Genomic DNA, 22,588 nt, shown 5'->3' with positions numbered 1-22,588 from the left:
GATGTGGCACAGCTTGATGCCTCGAAGGCTGCAGTCTCTCTCTTGCCATCTTCTCTCAACACCCAGACCATATTCACGAGCTCAATCCCGCTAAATATATGGTTTCAGTATCGTACAAGGTGAGTACCTAAGTCTACAGCTGGCGCGCAATGAACCCTTACATATACTGCAGCGATGACTCTTCACTTGACGAGTTTAATGTTGAAGATCCTGTTGTTGGTGATTCTGGGACTGTCGAAGAGTCTGGCCTCAACAAATTGTACGCAGACCCCAATGACTGCGACAGTGGTGATGTGAGCAAGGAAAAGGTGGTCAGTGAGGGCCTTAGCGACAACAGCGTTGAGATATCCAGCGTTATCAAAGACGGCATTCGTCAGGGTGGTTTCTCTTAGGATCCAATCGACCTCGGCGGACCAAGTTTTCGCCTCCTGCGCCTTCTGAAAGGCCGCGATCAATCAATCCCATGCGAATTGTTTACAGCACGCTTGCAAGACCGGGAGAAGGTGATATCTTATGAGTCAATCTCCTACGTCTGGGGCAGTCAGGACCGAGAATACAGCGTGCGGATCAACAAAAAGAAATTCGGCGTAACCAGAAGCCTTCACGACGCTCTATGTTTCTTGCAGCTTAAAGATAAGGATCGCAGCGTCTGGGTAGATGCAATCTGTATTGACCAGGAAAACGACGTTGAGCGTGGCCATCAAGTCCGGCAGATGCGCGATGTATACAGTGAAGGGGAATCCGTTATTTATTGGCTTGGGCCTCCAGGATTTGACACAAGCTGCTGTCTGCGGGCGCTCAGGAGGCTTGAGGAGGAGGCCAGGAGGATTGTCTCGAAGACGTGGACAGGGGAACAGTGGATGGCTGCCTGGACACATTTGGAGGCAAGTGACCAACGACACCCAGGGCTCGAACGCCAAGGCTTGGAAGAGCTTCTTTGTCGACCGTGGGTTAGGAGAGTATGAATTTTACAGGAGGTCGCCAAATCCAAAGCCGCTAGTGTATACTGCGGAAATGAACTCGTCTCGGCAAGGATCTTCAGGCTTGCTCCGTCTCTGCTTGGGGTGGCTCCTGAGCCCCATTGCCAGGGAATATTGGACATGATGCCTGGGCCCTTTCCAGTAAGTTCTTGGTTTGGTGGATGCGTGGATCTCTACACACTGTTGGAGAATATTGGAGGAAGCGAAGCGACAAGGGACAAAGACTTGGTATATGCCCTACTGGCTCTGGCTTCAGATGTGATCAACATCATTCAGCCAGACTACGAAAAGACGGACGAGGATGTTGTGGAAACGATCTTTTCTTTTTTATTTCACGTGAAACACCGGCTAGGAATTCGCCCAAACTCGCTCCGAGATCTTTGCACTCGTCTCACATTCTGGAACGAAAGGGCTCTCGAGTTAACAGCAATGGATGAGTTGGACGGCGATGCAGCAATGGCCCACAACTTAGATCGCCGACCTAGACTGCCTATCAGCAAATGGGTAGCACTGGCTGTGGCCAAAAATAAAGGGAAAGGAAGTCAGATACTCGAAGCGATACTGGCCAACTTGGAAAGGTTGTCGCGCGAGCTCCCTCCAGGTTATGTTACTGCGTTGGTCAAAGAGGCAATCTCAAACGATGTCAGTGGAGACGAATTGCTCAGAACGTTGTTCTCGAAGACCACTTACCAACCATCGGTCACGGAGGAGTTCTTCAGTCTAGCGGTGGGAAACCGACCAAAAGGTGTTGCAATCATCAAGATCCTGCTTCACTACTGCCCCATCGACAGCCCTCCCAACAAACGAATTAAGTCTCCAGATAAAAACGACGATGGATCGAGGTTGGGATCAGTCCTTCACGACAGAGTTGTTGAAGCCGTCCAAGCCAAAGATCTTAACAAAATGCTAGACTTGGTTTCCATGATTTGTCGCACAAGTTGGAATCAAGAACAAATCATTCAAGAATGCGTACGAGATACACACTTTGTCGGCCAATTTGACATCGCTTCGAAAAACGAATTGCTCGGCTTAGCCGTCTCCCATGGCTATCACGGCCTTGTCGAAGATCTCATCACAGCTGGGGCAGATGTTGGCATGCAATGCGAAATCATGTCACACGACGGTGCCATACCTCTGCTACACTGCGCCGTTGGACGCGGTCACATTGAAACTTTCAACAAACTGCTCAGAGCAGGCGCTGACATTGATACAAGAGCAGACAATGGTGAAACGGCTCTGCACATTGCCGCTCAGTTTGGTCGCATGACAATTACTGCAATGCTCCTTGCAATCGGTGCGAAGATTAGGGCGAAGGACAATGGAGGCCATACACCGCGACTTTGGCTCAAGAGAAGTGACCTAGTAATTTCGAGTGCCTGTTCGACTTAGCCTGGCCACGTGAGATTCAGAGTCGAGAGAAAATACCGGTCATCCCTGACAACACACCCGAGAGCCACTCCACCAAGAACCCCTACTCCTTCACAGGAGCTTTCAGGAAGTTTTCATCGTCAATTGTACAAAGGCTTTCCAAATCCGAAAAATAACTGGTTTTGCTAGAATGAATAGGGGGTCTTGGGGCTTGGAAGAGTCTCGGCAGTACTGAACACCGGGAACGGTGGAGATCAAAAGCGTGGCTGAAACCACCCGAGGTTCATTCTTCATCATGAGAATCCCTAACTCCTCCTTGGTACGAGACGGCCTTTCTCCTCAGAACATGCTACATTGTGTAATCACATCACTTCCTACTTCAGGATTGTCAGCAGAGTCTTTTGAGATTCTCGAGGTACAGGTTCCCAGATCAGGTGCATGTAATCCGTAAGTCTTATGGAGCGATAGATGGATATATGTTTCGTACGCAAGGCTTAGCCGAGTAGAGATGAAAAGGCTAGGATTTAAGGGTTCTCAATCAAGAAAGGAAGCAGAGCTCTGGGTAACCTTGACAGGTGGATTACGCGCTCTTCTTCTACACATATGGCCCTGGTACGCTCTTTTGAATAGCTTCTTTGTGTCGCAAATATGATAACTGCAATCTTTATTGAAAATTGACGATCTGGACCCCCTGAACGTAGCAGGTATAATGTTGCCGGCTGGAAGAGAGACACTATGAGTATACATTATAGGGGTTTAGAAGAGAAAATTGAAATATTCGGAATACAAAACAAGCAGAACAATTACCCCGTCTACTTCAGAGAACCTCTACATACTTGGTGCAGGTTGGCGTGAGGAATTAAAAAATGTGGCAGAGAAATCCGTACTTTCTGGGTACCTGCCCAATGAGATAAAATCTGTCCATTGAGTAGCTCTTCTCGTTCAGCTCTGCGTGAACTTGTGGCACTCGAAGTATTCCAGCTATTTTCGGCGTGACGTGGCAGAGCCTGATCTGAATGGCTTGGTGTCTTCGGCATTTTACAACCCGATGACATAGATTTCAAAGGTATTGAATGGGACTTCTGAGAGCGTTGTCTCATATTCTAGCATGACATCTCCCTTTGCCTTGGAAGCGATGGCAGCTACCACCGCAGACAGCTTTTAGTATGACACAAATTGATCTCGATGGTTAAGCACTCCGATTCCCTCGCGTTCCTCAATGCCGTGATCTCGTAGGCCCATGCGAGTTGTTCGAAGCATGGGTGATAAAGGCTGCGGGTGGAAAAGACGAGCGAATCAAACATACACTTCACCCTAATATTTGCTGTGCTGGCTACCTGTCTCACCACCGGATTGGCCGGCAACACCCCTATTGGCTCCAATTGATTGCCGGCACGAGTTGTTTTGGTATGCCGAGCACGCAGGCTGCATCTCAAAGGGGCTGAAGTAGTAGCGGAATAACATTTCAATGGCTGGAGGTTATGATGCGGCTGCAGCTGAGGCATTGAAAGTCCATTTTAGGTACTCGTGCAAGCATTACCCCTCTTTCTTCTCTCCAGTGTTCCCATTTTCTCGATCTTCCAGACTCGGAAGAAGTGTTCGCCACTCCTCAGCTTTTGATTCAAGATCCTGCCCATCATCACGATCAAAATGGAGCGAGAGGCTGTGGCAAAAAAGCCTTCTAGGATGAAGAGCGTGCGTCAGTGGTTATCACTGCGAGTGACCCAAGAACGCACCAAGACTGAAGCATCTGCGGAGCTCCTGCCGAATCATGAACCAAGCTCGCAATTAGAAGTGGATGAAGGGGCGGCAAGAGCAACACCTCCTGAGACTGCGAGCAATAAGAATGCAGCCGCCAGTACTGAAACTGGCAAAGAAGATCGCAAGGACAGTAAGGATGACGGCGATGAGCAAGGGTCGACTACTGTTGCGCAGCTCGACAATCCTGAAGCAAAGGGCGAGAGCGAGAGCGAGAGCGAGGAAAACAGACCTGAAGACGACAAGGACGACGGCGATGCTGTCGACAAGTCAGCACGGGACTTCTGGAAAGAAGCATGGGAGTCGGACGAGCTAGGAGAGGCGAAAAGGGCCCTTCTGCAAGGCAGGTCGGGGGTCAGCAAGTCGAAGGACCAGAAGCCTTCGCGGGCTGATTCGATCGAGCTCGTCTGGCTCGTCATCGAAAATACCGAGGCCAAGATGATTAATTACAAGGCGCGCTGGGGATCTGACAACGGTGAAACCTCTCTTAGAAATGCGAAGTCTATATTGTTCTCGGCCTTAATCTTTAAGGACTTGCTTGATAATGTCGTCAAATTTGGTCTGACAGGCTATTGTTCAGCGGCATGGGCTGTCGTGTCCTTTGGTCTTACGGTAAAACCCGAGTATCCCAATGGATGTTGCTTCACTTGATGCTGATAACAGCCTGCCTGCAGTTGGCCCTCCATGACAAGGAACTGGCGGACTCTACATTCAAAGCCTGCAGCTACCTGAGCCACTCGATGGCTCTGTATTCTCGAATGGAGTCAAACTACCACGAGCGAAAAGCCAAGCAAGAGAAGCAACTCGAGGATGCCTGGTCACGGTATATACGGCCATTCTTGTGTATGCAGCTAAGGTGCAAGAGTCAAGCAATGGTAGAACTCGGAGTCAGTCCTCGATCCCTAATGTCTGCATAAGAAACTCTGGTTGACGATACAACCTTTGACCCGTCCCAGCCCGGGTCAAAAAGTTCATCCTCAGCTTGGCTGGACAGCCACTCCGCGATCTGGAGACGAAGATCAACGAAGAGAAATCTGCATTAGAGGATTGGCAGAACCAGGTTTCGAGAGAACGTGAGTGGCGAACTTACATAGCTACCTTATTCACATCCTTTGATGTTTTCTGTCCGAATTATTAACCTGATGTAACAAAATGAGCAGTTGCGGACGAAGCTCGTGAGGAGATTATGGAAATCAGAACAAACACGGAAGTGATATTGAGGAGAGTCGACGGTCTGGCCTAGACCGCCCCAGATACATACGCCCAAGCTACTGCTGCAGAGCTGGAACGGTTATGCGAGTGGCTGCTGAAGCGCGATGGAGGACGCCAGGATAAGATTCGCACGAGCTTAGCAACCGAAAGAGCGTGGTGGCTGAACTCCGGAAACAGCCACTGGAGGCCTGGGGGTGATGGGGACAGGAAAGGCAAAAAAATACCACACGGCCAGCGACACCGCCACAGACGAAAGTTGTGACGATGACGACGACCAAGGTAGGGAGAGCGGCGATATTACGACGGATCCCGAGACCTCTGAAGGCGAGGAAGCCCAAGACAGAAAGACGCTCGACGTTGTATCAAAAACCAGCCTTGAACAGGATGCAGACCAAGCCGACGAGTATGGAGATTGGCTCTTCGAGAGCAGAGAATATCCAGAATGGGTGAAATATCCGCAAAGTCTATTGTGGTTGTATGGCAACTGTAGGTTCTCAGTACCCCCATTGCTCTTGTCAAGCACATGGGTACGTGTCGTTAACTCGTGTGGTACGCAGCTGGGTGTGGTAAATCGGTGCTATGGTAAAATCCCAACCGATAACCTGAGACTATATGGGTACCTAGTGTTTCTAACTCACAGACAGCTCATCGATCATCAGAAACCTGGAAAAGACATTCGGAAATGACCCGATGAAGGCCCTTGCCTCCTGGTACTTTCGCTTGGATCATGAGGACACAAAAAGGATGCATCTCCTCCTGGCATCATTGCTCGGGCTCACAATGAAGTGTAAAAAGGTCCCCGACGATGGTTTATACGAAACACTACATGATTATCAGGGCCAGGGACAGCTTCCGGATGACAGCATGGACCTCTTCAATCACCTGCAGCGGTTTATATCCAAGGCAGACAGGGATATCTTCCTTGTCCTTGACGGCTTTGACCATGTTCTCGATCGCAGGGGCTCACGCAAGAACGATATCAAACGGCTTGACATTATCCTGAAGCTGATACAAAAAGAGTACACCAACCTTCACGTCCTCGTAGTCAGCAAGTACGAGAAAGACATAGCACAGGATTTTGAGAACAAGATCAGAGATATGCTGGTGTCAGTAGATGTTGAGCAGGGATTTGGCAAAGTTCTTGAAACATTTGTGGAGAGGAAACTAGAGGACACTCCTGTCTTGAAAGGAGAGGACTTTCTGAAGGGCGAGGTTAAGCAGCGTCTTGGGCATTACCAAAGCAGCCAAGGCAGCAACTTTCACTGGGCACGGTCTATTCTCAAACAAGTGTCAGCGTTTCACGAGCCAGCAGAGGTCACAGCGGAGTTGAGGAATTGCCAGAAAACATTGCCGCCAGGTATCAAGATGCGCTGGAAAAAGTGGCTGCCAACAGCGTTAAAAGGCTGAAGGACATTCTCGTTTGGCTCATGAATCAAAAGCGGCCGCTCTCGCAAGCCAAGCTTGCGGCAGTGGTCAAACTTCGAAACGCAAAGGAAGTCGCAGGGATCTGTCCAAGAGTACTTGTGGAGACGGCCACGGAGAACGAGGTGGACGTCTTTCGCTTCACTCACTTCTCAGTCCAAGAGTATTTGAAAGACCCTTTCTCCCGAGCTCCCAAGGGGCAGGAAACCATCAGGTCTGGGAACATCGAGCGCCTTCTGCCGCCCCAGAAACACGACGCACACCTTCTCATCACCAAACGCTGCTTGGAGATCCTATTAGCCTTCCGGCCGACGAAAACAAACAATAAGAAAGGCGATGCTATCGAGAACACGTCAAGTAGCGATAGTGATTCGGACCGTCTTGGTTCGTCCACCTCCGGCCCCAACCGCCGCCGTGTCACTATCGATGCCCGCGACCACGGCTCTGACGCCTGGCGCACACAGGACACCAGTCCAGATGATTCAGCGCCGGACCGGCGCGCCCCCATCAAAACAGCAAGCAGGAAGAGCATCGATGTTTTAGCTCGGGGATACGCGGCCGAATTTTGGTTCTGCCAATACAATTAGATTCATAGCAACGAAGGTCAATTCAATGCTATTGGCAGCGACAAAGGATTTCCAGCCAGGCTCAAAGAGCTGGAGAACGAGATTTGCTCCAAGCTTCTGCTAGACAAGGAGAAGATGCGGGCTTGGCTAGATACCTATGATCCTGACGGACGGGGAAACAAAAAACCACCCTCTGCTGTCTACTACGCCGTCAAGCTGGAGCTCAATGGCATCCTCACACAGCTTGTCGAAGAGATCTCCAAGTTGCACACCAATCTTCCCGCTCGACGCAGGGCCCTGGACCAGCGTGATCTAGAGGGAACCGTTCTCCAACTGGCTGCAGTTCGGGGTGAATCTGATATTATTAACCTCCTGCTCCAACAAGGCGCTGATGTGAATGTGAAGAAAGGACCCCACGGACTGCGCTGTATGCAGCTGCAGCCGAGGGTCACCTTGAAGTGGTGAAAAGCCTATTCCCAGCAATGAAGCTGCTCCACGCCGACACAAAGACAGGTGACCAAGCAGATAGAAATCTTGGTACTCCACTGCGCGTCGCAGCATTCCGCGGCCATGATGCGGTCGTCAAACTACTTCTTGAGCCACCTGGCGTGGCCGTGGACCATCTCGCCGACCCCTTCGGCACCGCTCTGCAGGCGGCCTGCGCATCCAGGAAGATCAGTACCATCAAGCTACTCCTGGCCAACGATGCCGACCCCAACATAGTTGCTGGCTGTTTCGGCACAGCTGCCCAGGCCGCATTTGCGCATCCTAGGGTTTCCTTGGTCAAGGGATCGGACGAGGTCCTGGAGATGTTACGATCAAAAAAAGCCGAATGGCTCGAATCACCCATGTTCTGGACCTTGGCGTACAGCAGGGTGAGGTCGTCCCTCGATCCCCGACCGCGGTATAACAGGATGAATGTTCTGGATTTCGCCTCGACAAACTACGAGACATTGCTTAAGGCATCAGCACCCAGCTGGCTAGAAGAAGAGGCCCTCGGAGAGCATGAACTTCTCGCAAGCGTTGTACATCAATGGAAAATCCCCATGACCACCATGCCGGATGAGGCGTTTATCAATAGGTCGCTGCTCGCCAGAATTCCTTTCCAAGATCAGCTAGACGCCATCAAGCGGGTTGTTCCCCATCACGAAAATACCATGAATCGTCTGCGTCACCAGGACTTCTTGAGCAAGGCCCGCTTCTGGGCTGGCATTAATTACGTTCTCGGTCGAATCCGTGAGCTGATATCGAGATGCCTTGACCGAGTCAGCCGCTTGCTCCGCCGCCGCGAGCACCGTGACAACACCGCCCTGTCATCATTCCAATGGGCATTACCAGAGTTTGACGAACCATGGTACGGTTATGGTGAAAGGTATGATCCAGATCCATGGTTTGGATGGCCTCGTGAGCGCGCGATGTACATGAAAGCTTCAAGCCGAAGACAACGGTACATGATGAGGCACCCAGGGGATAATGACTCCGACCAAGTCATGATGAGCCCTTCGACAAAGAATGACGCCTTTGCCGTGACGAATTCAATGGCAAGGGCCGACGCAATCACCATGGAACTCACGCAACAGAGACAAAAACAGACACGGTTCGAAGAGATGGCCCAGACGTCAGTCTCTGGCGGTGACGCCGACACAGAAGCAGTGCTCCCCGAATTACGAGTCACGTCACAGACTGGTATCTGGACAGTGGGCGGTATCCTCGAACTTGTCAAGCATCTCATCGAATACGGCGACCGTTGCGCTCGCTACCAGGATGCTGTGACAACAGTGCCTGCCAAAGGGGACATCCACGAGAAACCACCTGAACCTCCAGCCAAGCCAGTAGACCTGCAAAGCATCGAAAACCTAACCTTTGAGTTATTTTCCACCGTTATCTGGCTCGCTCTGGCGCTGCAAGACCACGGGACGACTTTCGAGAAGCTCGCCCGCCCAGTCCAGCTTCTCACTACCGTGCGGCTTGAGCGTATCAAACAGCTCGACGCTCTCTGCGTAAGAGCATTTCCATCTTCCTCCTCCGCTTGCAAGCATACCTGCGAATCTTGCAACAGCAAGAGTAATAACAATAATGCACATGTATCGACCGAGACCAACTCCGACATGGATAGTCAGAAGGTAGCCGTTGCAGTAGCCCAGCAGGTTGAGCAACTCATCGCAAACCAACTTGACGCAGCGCAGAGTGCCATAGTTCAGGATTTCCAGAGTCATGTTTCAGCAGCAATCAAGGAGGAGGTCGCTCGCCTAGTGGAACAGGTGGAACGAGATATGGTGCAAAAGATCAAGGACTAGGTGCAACGGTGGCTGGCAGAAGCCCAAGCAGACCAACCATAGGTACGTAGGTAGTGAATCGGTGGATTTGTTTAGCGATATATAGCGGAAAGTTACCTGCGGTTCACTTTGTAGGAGCGGAGATGGAGAGTGTGAATGGTGGGCTGGAACAGTGTGGGCAATAAGCTAAGCCAGACTTGACTTGGCTCAGGTGAGCTGAGCTGAGCCAAGTCAAGTCAAGGGCCGGCTCAGCTCAGATCAGCTCATTTCCCACACTGGACTGAAAGGAGACGCAAGAAAAATACTAGGAGGTGGCTGGAACAGAACAGGGTATCAGATATTTTGGGTTTGTTAAGGTGTGAGCGTGAAATTAGCGATTTTCTTGAAGATTTACACGAGATCATGGCGAAGTTGTGTTCCATTGTTTATGAGTTCATTCAGTTTTTGGCAGGAGTTGGGCTGGAGTTAATAAGTTTGGCGGGCCACTGGGTACGCAATGGTTTAGGTAACCATTGTGATGAGCGTCTTGCCCGCGAGTTAGCAAGAGATACATCATGATGATGACTTTATACCATTCCATATAGACACAGTGTAACTCAAGTGAAACACATGAATGCCTACTTACAAGTCACAGATCGTTTCCCACATATGTCACTAAGAACAATGTTGCTGAGCACATATACCTACCTACTTACAACCCCCCTACTCTCGTCCCTGGCAATCCTCAGGGGAAAGTAAACAAATCCCACCCATTATAAGCCAACAAATTCACCGTCCCCGCCGGCACCCCCGTCAACACACCCACCGTAGCAATGCTCTGAATATAAGCACACATATTCGCTCCTGTTTGACTCGCATTCGGCAGCCCAAACAAATACGACCCCAAACCCGTGATATGCGCCGCAGCAAACGACGTTCCAGAAAGCGTATTCTATTCCATTGTCAGTTATCTCCCTTTCCCCATCACCCCAGAGTAGGAAATTACTCACCGTCCCCCCATTAATCCAAGCCGTCAAAATCCTCTCCCCCGGCGCAAAAATATCAATCACAGCCCCATAATTCGAACTACTAGCCCTCGCATCACTCGCAGTGCTCGCAGCAGCGGTACAAGCCTGCGGCGCGCTCGCCGGGGATGTATTTCCAGCATTAGTGTTACTACTCCCAGCAGCAACAGCCACAAACACATTGTTGGACACCATGGCAGCAACAGCGCTATTCATAGCTGCGGAGAAGGACCCCCCAAGCGCAATATTGGCCGAAACACCCTTTGGACAGCCGCGAGTGGCCTTGTCTTGGATGACCCAGTTCATTCCGGCGATTACACCTGATCTACACAAGGTTAGACACGATAGGAGAAGAGAGGATGGGAAGAAGGGGGGAACGTACGTGGTCCCCGAACCAGAAGCACCCAACACCTTGACAGCTACAATCTTTGTCTTCTTCGCCACACCATAAATCTGCGCACCAATGACGCCAGCAAGCGCGGTGCCATGCCCGTTGGAGTCGGTGTTGATCCCGTCACCGGCAGTGTTGGTGCCCCAGACGGCGTTGCCGGCGAATTGCTTCAACTTACGTCAGCATCTATCCCACTTTATTCTGAAAGAGAGGGGACACACACCGGATGCGTTACCTGAACCCCCGTATCAATCACGTACGAACAAGTCCCAAACCCGCTGCTGTTGTCATACCTGTACACCGTCGACCCAAGCGTATGACTCGAGATCCTCGCCAGGTTCCATGGGGCGTTGGCTTGCGTGATGAGATACCGCTTCGAGACTAGCTCGGCGGCAGAGCCGATGGTGAAGGAAGCGTCTTGTTCGATGTATTCGACCTTTTTACTATCATGTCAATAATCTACAAGCAACGGAGAGGGGGACAAAAGACTCACCTCTGGGAGGCCCCTGATCTTGTCTAGTGAGGCAGCATCAAGAGCCCCCGCGAACCCCTTGAACCCTTTAGATTTGTAAAGGTAATCAGGCTTTCGACCACCAAGGGCCTTGCTGATCAGGACGTCGGAGGAATCATCTTTGAACTTGACAATGTATTTACCTGGGATGAGCTTAGCGGACGGGTCGCGGGGTTGGATCAATGGAGCAGGGGCCGCGAGGACTGCCGGGAGGAGTGCCAGCAGGGCGGTAGAGAACAACATTTCGGCAGTGATAAGCGGGCAGTGTTTGAAGATAGGAATGAGGTTGGGCAGCTAAGCTAGAGATTGCTATGATGAATCATCGTATTTATCTGCAAGTCGTTGGCCTCAACTAAATGGCATCATGTCCCTCCCTCATGAAGCCCATCTGATAACAACCCTCCGCCCACCTTCCCCCTTTTCGCAAGCTGCATACGCCACACCTCAACGTCCTTCCCCCTTGAGCGCTCAGCCGCAGTGCTGCTCTCTGCATGAGGAATCCCGTGGGGTATGACGGCTGCTCCCGCTGTCTCATTCCACATTTTGTCTACAGGACTCATGAGGTATATTTCTTCCTAAAGATGGGGGCTCACCTGCAAGCTGTCTATCTTCAAACGCGGGAGGCAGGTGATATCCCGGTGCAACTTCCACAAGCAACCGCACTAGTGAAATGCCGTGCTACCTCATCCACCCACTATGCTTAATCCTTCGTGTGAACATGTCTTGACACTCCAAGATAAAGCAATCAAGGAACCGGATGGTGAATATGTAGTAAATGCTAAGCCCTTAGAACAGGGCTTAGGGGGGAATTAGACCCAAAAAAACATACAACACCGAGGATTCCCCAGTGGTCACCCACCTGAGTACTGGTTCGGCTCTCAGCTGCTTATCGAGGGGAGAGCGGACGGGATCCCGAGCTTTCAGCTGGATATGGTCGTATGTGAAAGAGTAGGCGAGGTTGTGGCATTATAAATGGAATTTCAAGGTCAATTACTTGGCATTTGGTGGGAGTTTTGTCGACAAATTGTGAAGTGACGATGGCCTTTCTGCCTATGAGGCTTTTGAAGCATGTTTGTCGTGATACGAACTCTACTTGGCATGGGCTCAGACAGTTGTGATCAAACTCTTTTCCGTTCAAGATTGCCTGATAGGACTTTTCATCCAGCAGGGAAAGCCATCGCTATCACCCAGGCCAAAATGTCCAAGGCGTAAACCATACACAAGACAACAGCCACCCATATCCATACATTTTCCCAGTGTATCCATCCCACCCCCATCCCTCCAATGAATATGCCCACCGATTATCCCCCATTTAGAGCAGCCAGCAACGGAGGAAACCCACACCAAGCCCATCATGCATACCAAGCAATGATCCAACAACCCTACCCCAATAATATATACATGAATTCATAACACCCTCAGCCCCCTTATCCCCCTCTGCTACCCCCAATGAGACACCCGCCTATCTTCCAGAACGGTGGTAGTGCTAATACCACTGATCCGCATCATCAGCAACCTCATAATCCATCTCATTCTGCTCCCTGTCCTTATCCTTCTCTTGCTCCGGCTGATGGTCAAGCAGTATCCTGACGTCCCTATCGTCATCGACACTCTCCCCATCATGATCCTGATCATGTCCGTCCTCATCACCGTTCTGAGCGGTGACCCCGGTGGGCTTATTCGTAGCGACACCATTGACGTGGCTGAACCCGCTTGCCGTAGGCGTCGACAGTGCCGTCGAAGAGGATGAGGTACTAGCCCATGACAACTCAACCTGCCCTTCGATCTCCGGGATGATGTAATCGTTGAGGCTGACGCTGTTGTAAAACTTCTCGGCTGTCTTGCGGTCCTTGAAGGTTATTTCGGTTGTTGGGGGGCTGGAGCTGTGGTTGATGTGGGTGAATTCGCCAACGCCCTGGGATATCATGTTAATAAGATGACAGACGGATGACAAGAGGTAAAAGCTCACAAAGAGATACTGCCGAAGCACCTCGTCCTTTTGGCCCTCTGTGAAATCCACACCCGAAACCACCACCCTCTTTGGTCTGTTATCAAGCGAATAAGCCGCATAAGCCGCGTGAACGTCGGCTCTCCCACGAAAACCCCCCCGGAACCCTCTCGACGCAAATCCGCGAGCCCGAGGAACAAAGCCTCCTCGCCACGGAGCCCCCCTTCCACGGCCATGGTAACCCCCTCTCGGAGCACCCCAGCTGGCCTCTAACCCTTCCTCCCCATCCATTTCGGCATGGGGATCGAGCCCGATCTGCCTAGCTTCCTCCTCCAACCGAGCCAATTGAGCCCTCAGCGCTTCTGACTGCGTCATAGGCTGCTTTGACGTCGAACCCTCACCTTCCCCATCCCCCACACCTTCCCCTTTCTTCGCCAGCTTCGCCTTCAATTCCTCCTGGGCAGCAAGAAGCTCCTTCTGCCGCTCATCAATGTCCTTCTGTTTTCTTTCTAACTCCTCCCTCTTCCTCATCTTCTCCTCAAATACCTTCTGCGCTTCCTCCTGCCGTTTCCTAATCTCCTCCAACTGCTCCTCGGTCAGCGGCACATTCACCGGTGGTGCCTCTCCCCCTTGCCCAGAGGCACCCCCATTCACACCACCACCCTGTTTCCCAGGTGGCGCAATTTGTTCCACGTCCTTAAACCAGAACACCTTCACAAATCGGTTCTCAAAGATGACCTTTGGCGACTTGTACGCCGCATTGGCAGCCTCCCAGCAGTCAAACTTGACCACGGCCAGTCTCTTGTATGGATACATCTTCACCTCGAGGATATTCCCAAACTGGCTGAAAAAGTCTTTAACTTGATCCTCGTCAAAGTTTTCCTCTGGGATGCTCTCCACCACGATGGTCGACTTGGTCCGATCACTTACTGGTCCCTCCGCTGAGAAAGTTGATCTGTCCCCACCACCTCGCTTTTGGCGACTGCCGCGGTTCCCACCCTGCCCCTTAGACCGGTGGGAGTTGTTGTGCTGTTTCGGCTGGCTCTGAGCAAACATTTCGCCGAAAGAAGGCATCCCCGGAAGGCCAGCACCCGGCTGCGGAAACATGTTTGTCATGAGGGCATTAGCTGGATCGTATTCTATCACAAAGTTAGCAACCTTCCCATAACTCTTTGCCCTACTACCCCGTTCAACATACCTTCTACCTGCCCAAACCCCCACCCCCACCAAAACCCGCCGGATCATCACTCGAGTGATCAAACCTGCAGTTGAACCCCCTGGGACAAACCCCCTTGTTGACATAATCCCTACACTTTGGCGCCCTCCTCTTCTTCTTGTTCGTCCCCCCACCCCCACCTCCACCTCCATTCTGCGCAGCAGCGGCCATAAACTCGGGCTGATTCAACACATTAAACATAAACTTGGCCGCATACTCCGGATCCAAGAACCCACCACCACTCGACCCCGTCAGCGACTGCTCAAACCCCCTCCCAGCACTCCCCTGTCTGGGCTGCTTAAAAGCCCGGGCATGATAAGCCTCCGCCCCAGTCGCAGGGCTATCCAGATCATTATACCCTCTCTTCCTGTTCCCCCCTCCCCCTCCCCCAAACCCATTATTCTGTTGTCCCGCCGCTTGCGCCTGTCGTAGATACCCATTCCCAGCCTGATCATCATCGTACAACAACCCCGTCATCGGCGGCGGTGGTGGTGGTGGCGGAAGCGCATTCGGAAGATAAGTCTTGAACGTAATCGCCTCTAAAATCCCGTCGACAAACTGCTGCGTGCCTGTCATCCAAACTTTGTCAGTTCCCGCCATACATTCCCTGAGCAAAAAAAAAAAAGAAACAAACCTTCCCCAAGAAAATCAGGCAAACTAGCCACGCAAGTCTGCCTCACACTCTCCACATCCCCATCATGCTTCAGCAAAGCAAGGACATAATCCGCGAGCACCTCCGCGTCGACCTCGTCAGCGTCGGGCGTCTTTTCGATCTTTTGGACGAGGAAGAGTTTGAGGTCGTTTTCGTGTTCTTCGGGGAACAACATCGTGTCTCCTATCCCCAGTTTGCGCCGTGGGTGTGGTGTTGCTGGTTCGGTTTTACGCAAGTGGTGGTGGTAGTTGGTTGTTTGCTCTGGTTCCGAGAATAGTTTGCCCAGGTATTCCGGGGGGGAAAAAGTGTATGCTATTAATATTTTTTGCTCATCGAAAATCTGACCGAAAAGTCACTCCGTTCAGACTTGGGTAAAATGCTTGCGCTCGTGTTGTTGTTGTTGTTGTTGTTGTTGTTGTCGTTGTCAATGTTCGATGTCCCTCCAGCAAATTAATTACTTTTTCTTTTTTTGGCAAGCAACCACTTGTCGCGTCGAGTCACAGCCATCAGTCAACCACGCACGCGGTCGGACAGGGAAGAGAAAGCAGGTTGAATGTGGCATAAAGTGATGACCCACTTTGCAAAAAAGTCCGGATAATTCCGGCAGGCAAAAATGCAGTAAACGCTTATACAGGTAATTACACCACTACTATGTTCAAGTCTTATTTTCCACCTGCCCATGTACCTACCTATCCTCCTTCTATGAGATTTGTCTACATGTTCAAGAGCTTCTTCGAGTAGAGTCATCATGTACCAGCCCACCATCATAACCAAAAAAAGAATATACCGACCTTCAAAAAACCATAAACATCATGCAGACGCCCCACCGCCCTCTCTTGGATATGTACAAAATGCAAGATATACACATAGTATACAGACCTCTCCCCTCCCATCCATATCATACACCACGCATTTTAGTATTCATCCTCCCCCTCCTCCTCCTCCTCCTCCCCATTTCTTTCCTCCCACTCAACCTCCCCAGCCTGCTCTTTAGCAACCTGCTCAGCAGCAATCCGTTCCGCCATCCTCCTAATCATGGCCTGCTGCCTCGCCAGCGCAGCCTTCTGCGCCTCCGCCTTCCTCTCCCTCATCTCCTCCCCCTCCTCCCCCACCAACTCCCTCCTCCTCCTCCCCCTCCTCTCCAGCGGCGGAGGCACATACTTCAACCGGCTCCTATACCCCTCATCATCCCCAAAAATCTCCCTCTCCAACGGATGCCCCGCCGCAATGTTCGTAATAGCCTGCACCACCCTCGGCGCGCTCTTCTTGATCAACCTAAACTCCCTCAACGCATCATTCGACCAGGGCGTGATCTTCTCCAGGTCCATATACTCCTTCGCAAGAATAAACAGCGTGTGCGCAATCGGCCTTGGCCTCTTCGGATCGCTAGCCAACCGCCTCACCTCCACAGGTAGCTTCCACATCTCCATATTCGCCGCCCTGTCCGTCTGCCAGCCAAGCCACTGACCCATCAACCTATCCTCGCAAATCGAAAAGGCTAATCGCCACCGCTTCAGCTTGGCAAGACCCTGGACGTAGTAATTCCAGTTTTTGCTGTCGAGCTCAAACCCCTTCGCCCTGACAGTGTCAATGAGGTTGATGAGCCCATCAGCATCCTCACTCTCGAGATAAAACCTCTGCATCGTCTTGAGGGGGTCGCACAACCTATACTTTTGCGCCACCATGACCTTTTGATCCTCCTGAGACATCGGACCCGCCTGAGCCATAACCGACATGCCGCGCTTGACCGTGCGCTCAAGAATGATATCCCACGTCTCTTGCAGTCGGTCATAGTTCCCCTCGTGAAAGTCTGCCAGCATGATGTCGTGGAGCAGCTTGAGTGGGACTTTCTGCAAGGTCGACTGCCGCGGCCATCGCGCATTGTGAAGGGCGATGATGTCCTTGATGGTGGTGAACCGCCGCATTTGGGTCAGGACAAAGGTCATCTTGGAGTAGATGTTGATCATGTCACGCCGCGCGTCGGGAGAGCCCTTTTTCTCCAGGTCGAGGACCTGGTAGAAGTAATTCAGTGCTTTTCTGAGATAGCCACGGGCATCATTCTCGTGTCTCAAGGCTGGTGGGATATCCTCGTATCTGCTGAGGACGCTGATGGCAGTTGCCATGAGCTTGGCTGACTGGGGAAAGTTCATGTCCTTCATCATCTTGAGAATCTTTTGTGCCATGATCGGTTCGCCACTGTACATGAAGGCGGCAATGAGAAGCGTGTAGTGGTGAGCAGTCGGTTCGAAGCCACTCTGCGTCCGGGCAACGTGGAGCAGATGCATGGCGTGGTGTGCTTGGCGGCAGTAGAGAAGAGTCAGGAGAAGGCCGCTGTATGTGTCTTGGTTGTACGTGACATTTCGCTGTGACATGGCCCCCAAAAGGCGGTTGACGGCCGACAAATCCCGACGTTTGGCGTTGAAACGGATGAGCAAGTTCCACATGTGAACATAGTCCCCTTCGAGCTTGTTTTCCTTTGTGATGTCGATAGCAAGATTTTCGGCCTCGCTATAACGATCGTTTTTACAATAGGCCTCAACCAAACAGGTCATCATGGTAAGCGAGAAGGGGATGTTGCGTTCCTTGGCCATTGCGAAAAGCTCGAGAACGAAGGAAAGATCACCTCTCCAGCCGGCGTTCTTCATCACCGTCGTCAGAGCGTACTGATCCACATTGTTCATCTCCCACATGCGTGAGAAGAGATCGAGAGCGGCATCGTAGTCACCCTCATTGTAGTAAGCCTTCAACAAGATATTCTGCTCCATGCGACCAGGCTGGTAGCCCAAAGTCTCGGCAGCATCCTCCATGACGAGCCGAGCAGAATCGGGGTCTCCACGTACCGCGTGGGCATGCATGAGTGTTCGAACATACATGGGGTCTTTTTGGAGATTGGGATCGTAGTGCTCCTCATATTCCTTGGTCATGTTCATAAAAGACCTTAGATCGCCCCTCTTGGCGTAGTATGTGAGGAACTTTTTGTATGCCACTTCATCTGGGTGTGGATAGCCCCGGTACCAATCCTCGCGCAAACGTTCCATGCCTTGCACATGGTCGGGGTAATAGGCGGGCACTATGGCATGCAAGACGGCGGCCCGTGGTTTCAAATCTTTCAGAGATCTATATCTCATGTACTGCTGCTCGGCCTCTTTCACCCGGCCTTGCTCTGCGAGATGGACGATGTACGCTTCGTAGGCGGCTGAATCCGCAGCATGATCTAGAATCACCTCGGCAACTGTAGGCTGAAATAGATGCAATGAGTTCCTCGCCACATGCCGGAATAGCCCTCTCAAAGGCCGTTGTTCTTTGGGCAGTTTTTGATGTGCCTTGGAGAGCTTTGCAAAATGGTGTCGAATTCGAGCAGGCAGGTCTGATATCGTGGATAGCTGGGTATACTTCACGGCGGGTGTAGAAACGTAGTTCCACTGCCCACTGCCCGGTCTCATTGAGGCGGGAACATCACCACCCTGATGAACCGTGTTTGTGGGAGCTTCAGCTAGTAGATCGGCAGAAAACTCGCCAGAGCGGTTGGCCTTGGTTCCACCACTCATGGCGGGCTCGGCTGGTAGCGATAACCAGGCAACAGGCACATCAACACCAGTTGTGAAAACTTCAGTGTACATTCTCCAAGCCTTCATCACCAAGTCCCAATTATTGGCCGAGATGCCATACGCAACGAGCAAGTCGAGAGGTTGACCATAGCCATGCAGCTCCAACCCAGCCTTGAAAACCGCAAGAGCCGAGGTCAGGTTTCCAGTAACGAGGTCTGCTCGTATCTGGGCCAAAACATTCTCCTCTGTCCACTCCTCTACATCATACACCGCAAACAACTCCTGAACCCTCCACGCTTCCAAGGGGCGGGCCGAGGTTGCCAATGCGCGAATGACTTTTGGTCGAAAGTGCATCTGCACCTCCGGACTCAGCTCAGCGAAAGTCTCCCAAATTCTCTCATAGTTTCCGCGAAATGTTTTGTTGTCAATGAAAACTTCCAGTCGCTCGACAGCTGGGAGTCGTTTGTAGTCTTCCAAAGTCCAGACCTCTGCATCATTTTCCTCCCAGCTCGGCGCCTGAAACTCTGCCTCCCCATCCTCCTCGTAATACTGCGTCTGCGTCTGGTTTGGCGGCCCTCGGGCGCCTACCTGGGAGCTTGGTGGCCCTTGATTTCGGTCCCGATATGAAGACATGAACAGCCGAGAAAATGGCTGGTGGACCTTTGCTATTGGTTCGAGTCGTTTCGGCAAGACCGGATACATCCTCCGCAGCATAGCCACGGCACCCCTCGGGTACAGGAAGTCGAGCAAGAATACCGAAGCCATCATGGGCTCCGGAGTTTGCTTGTTTCTGGACGAAGGTCGGGTCGGGGCAGGTTCGGACCGAGGAGCGCGCAGGATGGCCTGGCACGCATCGAAAAGCTCAAAGTCGTAGGCTCCATGCTGCCAAAATGCCGTATGGAGCTGGCGGCGGGTCTGCAAGCAATGTCTGGCGGAGGGGAGAATTCGTTGGAGGCTGCTGCACGGCTCGAGGGTAGTCGCCGCCCTCTCTAGCATCGTCGCAGGTGTCAACTCTGTCTCGGATCCAAAACCCCACGAGGGTCTGAGCACATCATCCACAGCCCTACAACCAACAGTTCGTCTTGTCGGGGCTCGTCGGGGGTTAATCGAAGCCGAAACCAGTTGTATCTATACTTCGTGGTGGTGAGGAAGAAACTGCGCTCCTGCGCGATACGTCATGTTGAGAAGGGCGTATCCCCAGGACTGGTCCTAAGAAAAATTGCAAATTGGAGGGCCGGGGGGGTCGCAGCACAGAGGGCTGGTGCTGGAATCGAGGTAGGGACGGACGGTGGGTGTTTGAATGTGGCGTCGTTCTCCAAAAAAGTCGTCAAAAAATTTGGATGGTGCTGTCAACCATCTTGAACTGGGGTGGAGCACGCAGCAGCTCACTGGGCTGATGTTCGGCGCAAGCTTCTCGTGGGGGAGCACCCGAAATACGGTACGGTACGGGGGCTGTTACCGTTGGGAGCTTGGGCCACACACTGCGGGGCACAAACTAAAATCCACAGCGTGGGAGCCCAAGTCGATGTCAAAAATTAGCCCCACTCCTGTGTCGGTGCTAACACCGTTACCCGTTACCTCCTGGGCCAGAGCCTCAACACAAGTCACAACACCGGCGACATCGACGACAGGTACAGCCGGGATGGATATCACCAAGTTTGTCGTTTCCCACCGGGAGAAGGCCCTTCTCTACGGCGACTACTCTACCTACCATACCTCGCTCTCCAAAAAGATACTCAACTGCCGCAAGAAGCTGAACATTGCGACCAAGAAACGGGGCACATTTCACCCCAGGAACCAGGTCACTGCTGAACAGGTTGCCGAGGACCATGAGTATGCCATTGACTCTCCATGTTGAACTGCGATCATTACATTGCTAACTTCCCACTGCCTGTCAGCTATATCCACCTCCAGCTTCTGACAGCCGAACGAACATGGGCCGATGCCATGGCCGTCAAGGCGGCACACTCGGTTGAGACGAAAGGCATTGGTGGAAAGACCCGGTCACATATTGTTTCTCGTCTGGAAAAGGGAGCTCGAACTGCCGAACAGCTGGCCGAAGTTCTCACCCAAAGCGCGAGCGGCGCGAGCTCTGTCGACATCCTCGAGGCCCGCGCATATGCTGCTTTGCTCAGGGGTGCTGCGCTATTTGAGAAACAGCACTGGGAGCCTTGCCTGAAGAGCTACTCCGTCGCCCGTATCATCTACAGTGCGCTTTCTACCTCGGCCAAAAACGACATCTTCAAAGACCTCCTGTCCGAAACCATCGACCCGTCGATTCGGTATGCTGCCTACCAAGCCCAGATCCCACGGACGCAGCCCATTGCCGAAATTGCGCTAAAGTACTTCCAACATGCTGGCCCAGAGCTCGCGGCGCACATTGAGAAACAGAATCCCGCTGTTTTGCAACACGGTGATGCGGATGCGAAGCAGGGAGCTGGAGGCGCTCCTGCAACGCTCACCTGGCGTGGACGTGAGGTCAAGATTGAGGACGCTGCAATCGCTATTGCTTGGGCTGCGGTGGGGGCGGAAAAGGCAAAGCTGGCTGACAAACTGTCGTCAGCCGGGTCCTTGGCTCCCAGAGAGCTAGCTGGAGCATATGATGATATCTTGGTGACAAGCCAGGATGCTGTCGATGCTACCAAGCAGGCCATCGATGAGCTCAAGTCTGAGGGTGTCCCACAGAGTGATTCTCGCATGCAGAGCCTCCAGATCACCAGGACTACTGTCAATTACGAAATGATCAGCTGGCGCATTGGACGCAACCGTGCCTTGATTGGTCAGGACGATGGAGCGCGGTTGGACTTCGGTGCCCCTAGCAAGAAAAAGAAGAAGCAAGAGCAAGAGCAAGAGCAAGCCGAGGAGGCTCTCGAGCAAAAGGGCAGAGATCTCACCCCTGGCAGACAGATTGCCAAGTTGAAGGAGAAGGTCGTGTTGTACGACGGTATCCTTCAGAGTGTCGAGTCTATCAAGGAGCTGCCTGGTGTTGCAAACGACCAGGAGTTTTCCGCTCAGCTCGAGGCCACATCGCAATACTTTACCGCTCTTAAGTGAGTATCCAGTGCCGGTTCAATTTATCAATGAATGCTAACATAACCCAAAGGTGCCTCGCAATATCCAGATCTCATGCCATTGCTGGAAATACCATCAACGCACTTGCCTTGGTCAAGCGTGCGCTTGATCAGTGTACCGCCGCCCTTCCAGCTCTGTCTGGCAGTGATGATGGCAAGCCAGCGCCAAGGAACATTCAAGTCACGAACCAACACGCTGGGTTGCTCCGAGACATTCTCGGTGGGGAGCTTCAGCGGTCCCGCGCTCTGGTTGAGATTCACAGCTTGAACAAGTCGGCGAGTGCTTCGCAGACCGGCGGTGCTGGTAAACCGCTGTCTTCCCAGCTCTTCAACTACCCAACAGGCGGTGTCGATCTAAACAACATTGTCACTTATCCTCCTCAACTTGAGCCTATCCCTGTCAAGCCCCTGTTTTTGGATGTTGCGTGGAACTACATCGAGTATCCCGCCAAACAACAACAACAACAACAACAACGCCCAGCGGCTGCTGTTCAGGATAAGAGCAAGGGGACCGAGAAGGAGCCAGAACCAGAAGCAAAGCCGCAAAAGAGGGGCTGGTTTGGTTTTGGAAGGTGATTTGAGGAACATGCCTGGCCTAGCCATTTTGATAGAACGATAATGCCAAACAGGGCGGGAGCGCATTCCACGCGCGTCGCGCTCGCTGA

The 22,588-nt window shown here is 52.1% G+C and overlaps 6 protein-coding genes across 6 annotated transcripts; 3 read left to right on the top strand and 3 right to left on the bottom strand.

Moving 5' to 3' along the window:
• Window positions 1–3,998: 3,998 nt before the first annotated feature.
• On the top strand, window positions 3,999–5,349 carry QC761_602405 (uncharacterized protein; the record flags this gene model as incomplete). The annotated part of the gene is made up of 4 exons (XM_062880695.1): window positions 3,999–4,743; window positions 4,770–4,949; window positions 5,063–5,179; window positions 5,267–5,349. The coding sequence occupies 4 exons, from the start codon at window positions 3,999–4,001 to the stop codon at window positions 5,347–5,349; spliced, it is 1,125 nt and encodes a 374-aa protein (XP_062729455.1).
• Window positions 5,350–5,515: 166 nt separating this feature from the next.
• Window positions 5,516–7,771, top strand: QC761_602410 (uncharacterized protein; the record flags this gene model as incomplete). The annotated part of the gene is given in 4 exon segments (XM_062880696.1): window positions 5,516–5,804; window positions 5,959–6,607; window positions 6,613–7,276; window positions 7,328–7,771. Coding segments are annotated over 4 exon segments (2,046 nt in total).
• A 2,230-nt stretch (window positions 7,772–10,001) lies between these two features.
• QC761_602420 (uncharacterized protein) lies at window positions 10,002–11,767 on the bottom strand. The gene is made up of 6 exons (XM_062880697.1): window positions 11,471–11,767; window positions 11,201–11,413; window positions 10,969–11,144; window positions 10,572–10,911; window positions 10,208–10,513; window positions 10,002–10,108 (listed from the first exon to the last, which is right to left on the bottom strand). Exons 1-5 carry the CDS (start codon window positions 11,729–11,731, stop codon window positions 10,307–10,309), a joined length of 1,197 nt encoding a protein of 398 aa, XP_062729453.1. The 5' UTR covers window positions 11,732–11,767; the 3' UTR covers window positions 10,002–10,108; window positions 10,208–10,306.
• A 764-nt stretch (window positions 11,768–12,531) lies between these two features.
• QC761_602520 (uncharacterized protein) lies at window positions 12,532–15,479 on the bottom strand (the record flags this gene model as incomplete). The annotated part of the gene is made up of 4 exons (XM_062880700.1): window positions 12,532–13,403; window positions 13,458–14,575; window positions 14,652–15,221; window positions 15,287–15,479. The coding sequence occupies 4 exons, from the start codon at window positions 15,477–15,479 to the stop codon at window positions 12,975–12,977; spliced, it is 2,310 nt and encodes a 769-aa protein (XP_062729452.1). The 3' UTR covers window positions 12,532–12,974.
• A 739-nt stretch (window positions 15,480–16,218) lies between these two features.
• On the bottom strand, window positions 16,219–19,848 carry QC761_602530 (uncharacterized protein; the record flags this gene model as incomplete). Its single annotated transcript, XM_062880701.1, has 1 exon — window positions 16,219–19,848. The coding sequence occupies one exon, from the start codon at window positions 19,846–19,848 to the stop codon at window positions 16,219–16,221; it is 3,630 nt and encodes a 1,209-aa protein (XP_062729451.1).
• Window positions 19,849–20,141: 293 nt separating this feature from the next.
• Window positions 20,142–22,499, top strand: SRP68 (signal recognition particle subunit srp68; the record flags this gene model as incomplete). Its single annotated transcript, XM_062880702.1, has 3 exons — window positions 20,142–20,685; window positions 20,751–21,902; window positions 21,956–22,499. The coding sequence occupies exons 1-3, from the start codon at window positions 20,153–20,155 to the stop codon at window positions 22,497–22,499; spliced, it is 2,229 nt and encodes a 742-aa protein (XP_062729450.1). The 5' UTR covers window positions 20,142–20,152.
• Window positions 22,500–22,588: the final 89 nt, after the last annotated feature.

The sequence above is a fragment of the Podospora bellae-mahoneyi genome, chromosome 6 (assembly GCF_035222275.1).
Source record: "Podospora bellae-mahoneyi strain CBS 112042 chromosome 6, whole genome shotgun sequence".
In the NCBI taxonomy this organism is placed as follows: domain Eukaryota; kingdom Fungi; phylum Ascomycota; class Sordariomycetes; order Sordariales; family Podosporaceae; genus Podospora; species Podospora bellae-mahoneyi.
Note: the sequence above shows the minus strand (reverse complement) of the source record. Positions and strands in the feature narration are given on the sequence as shown.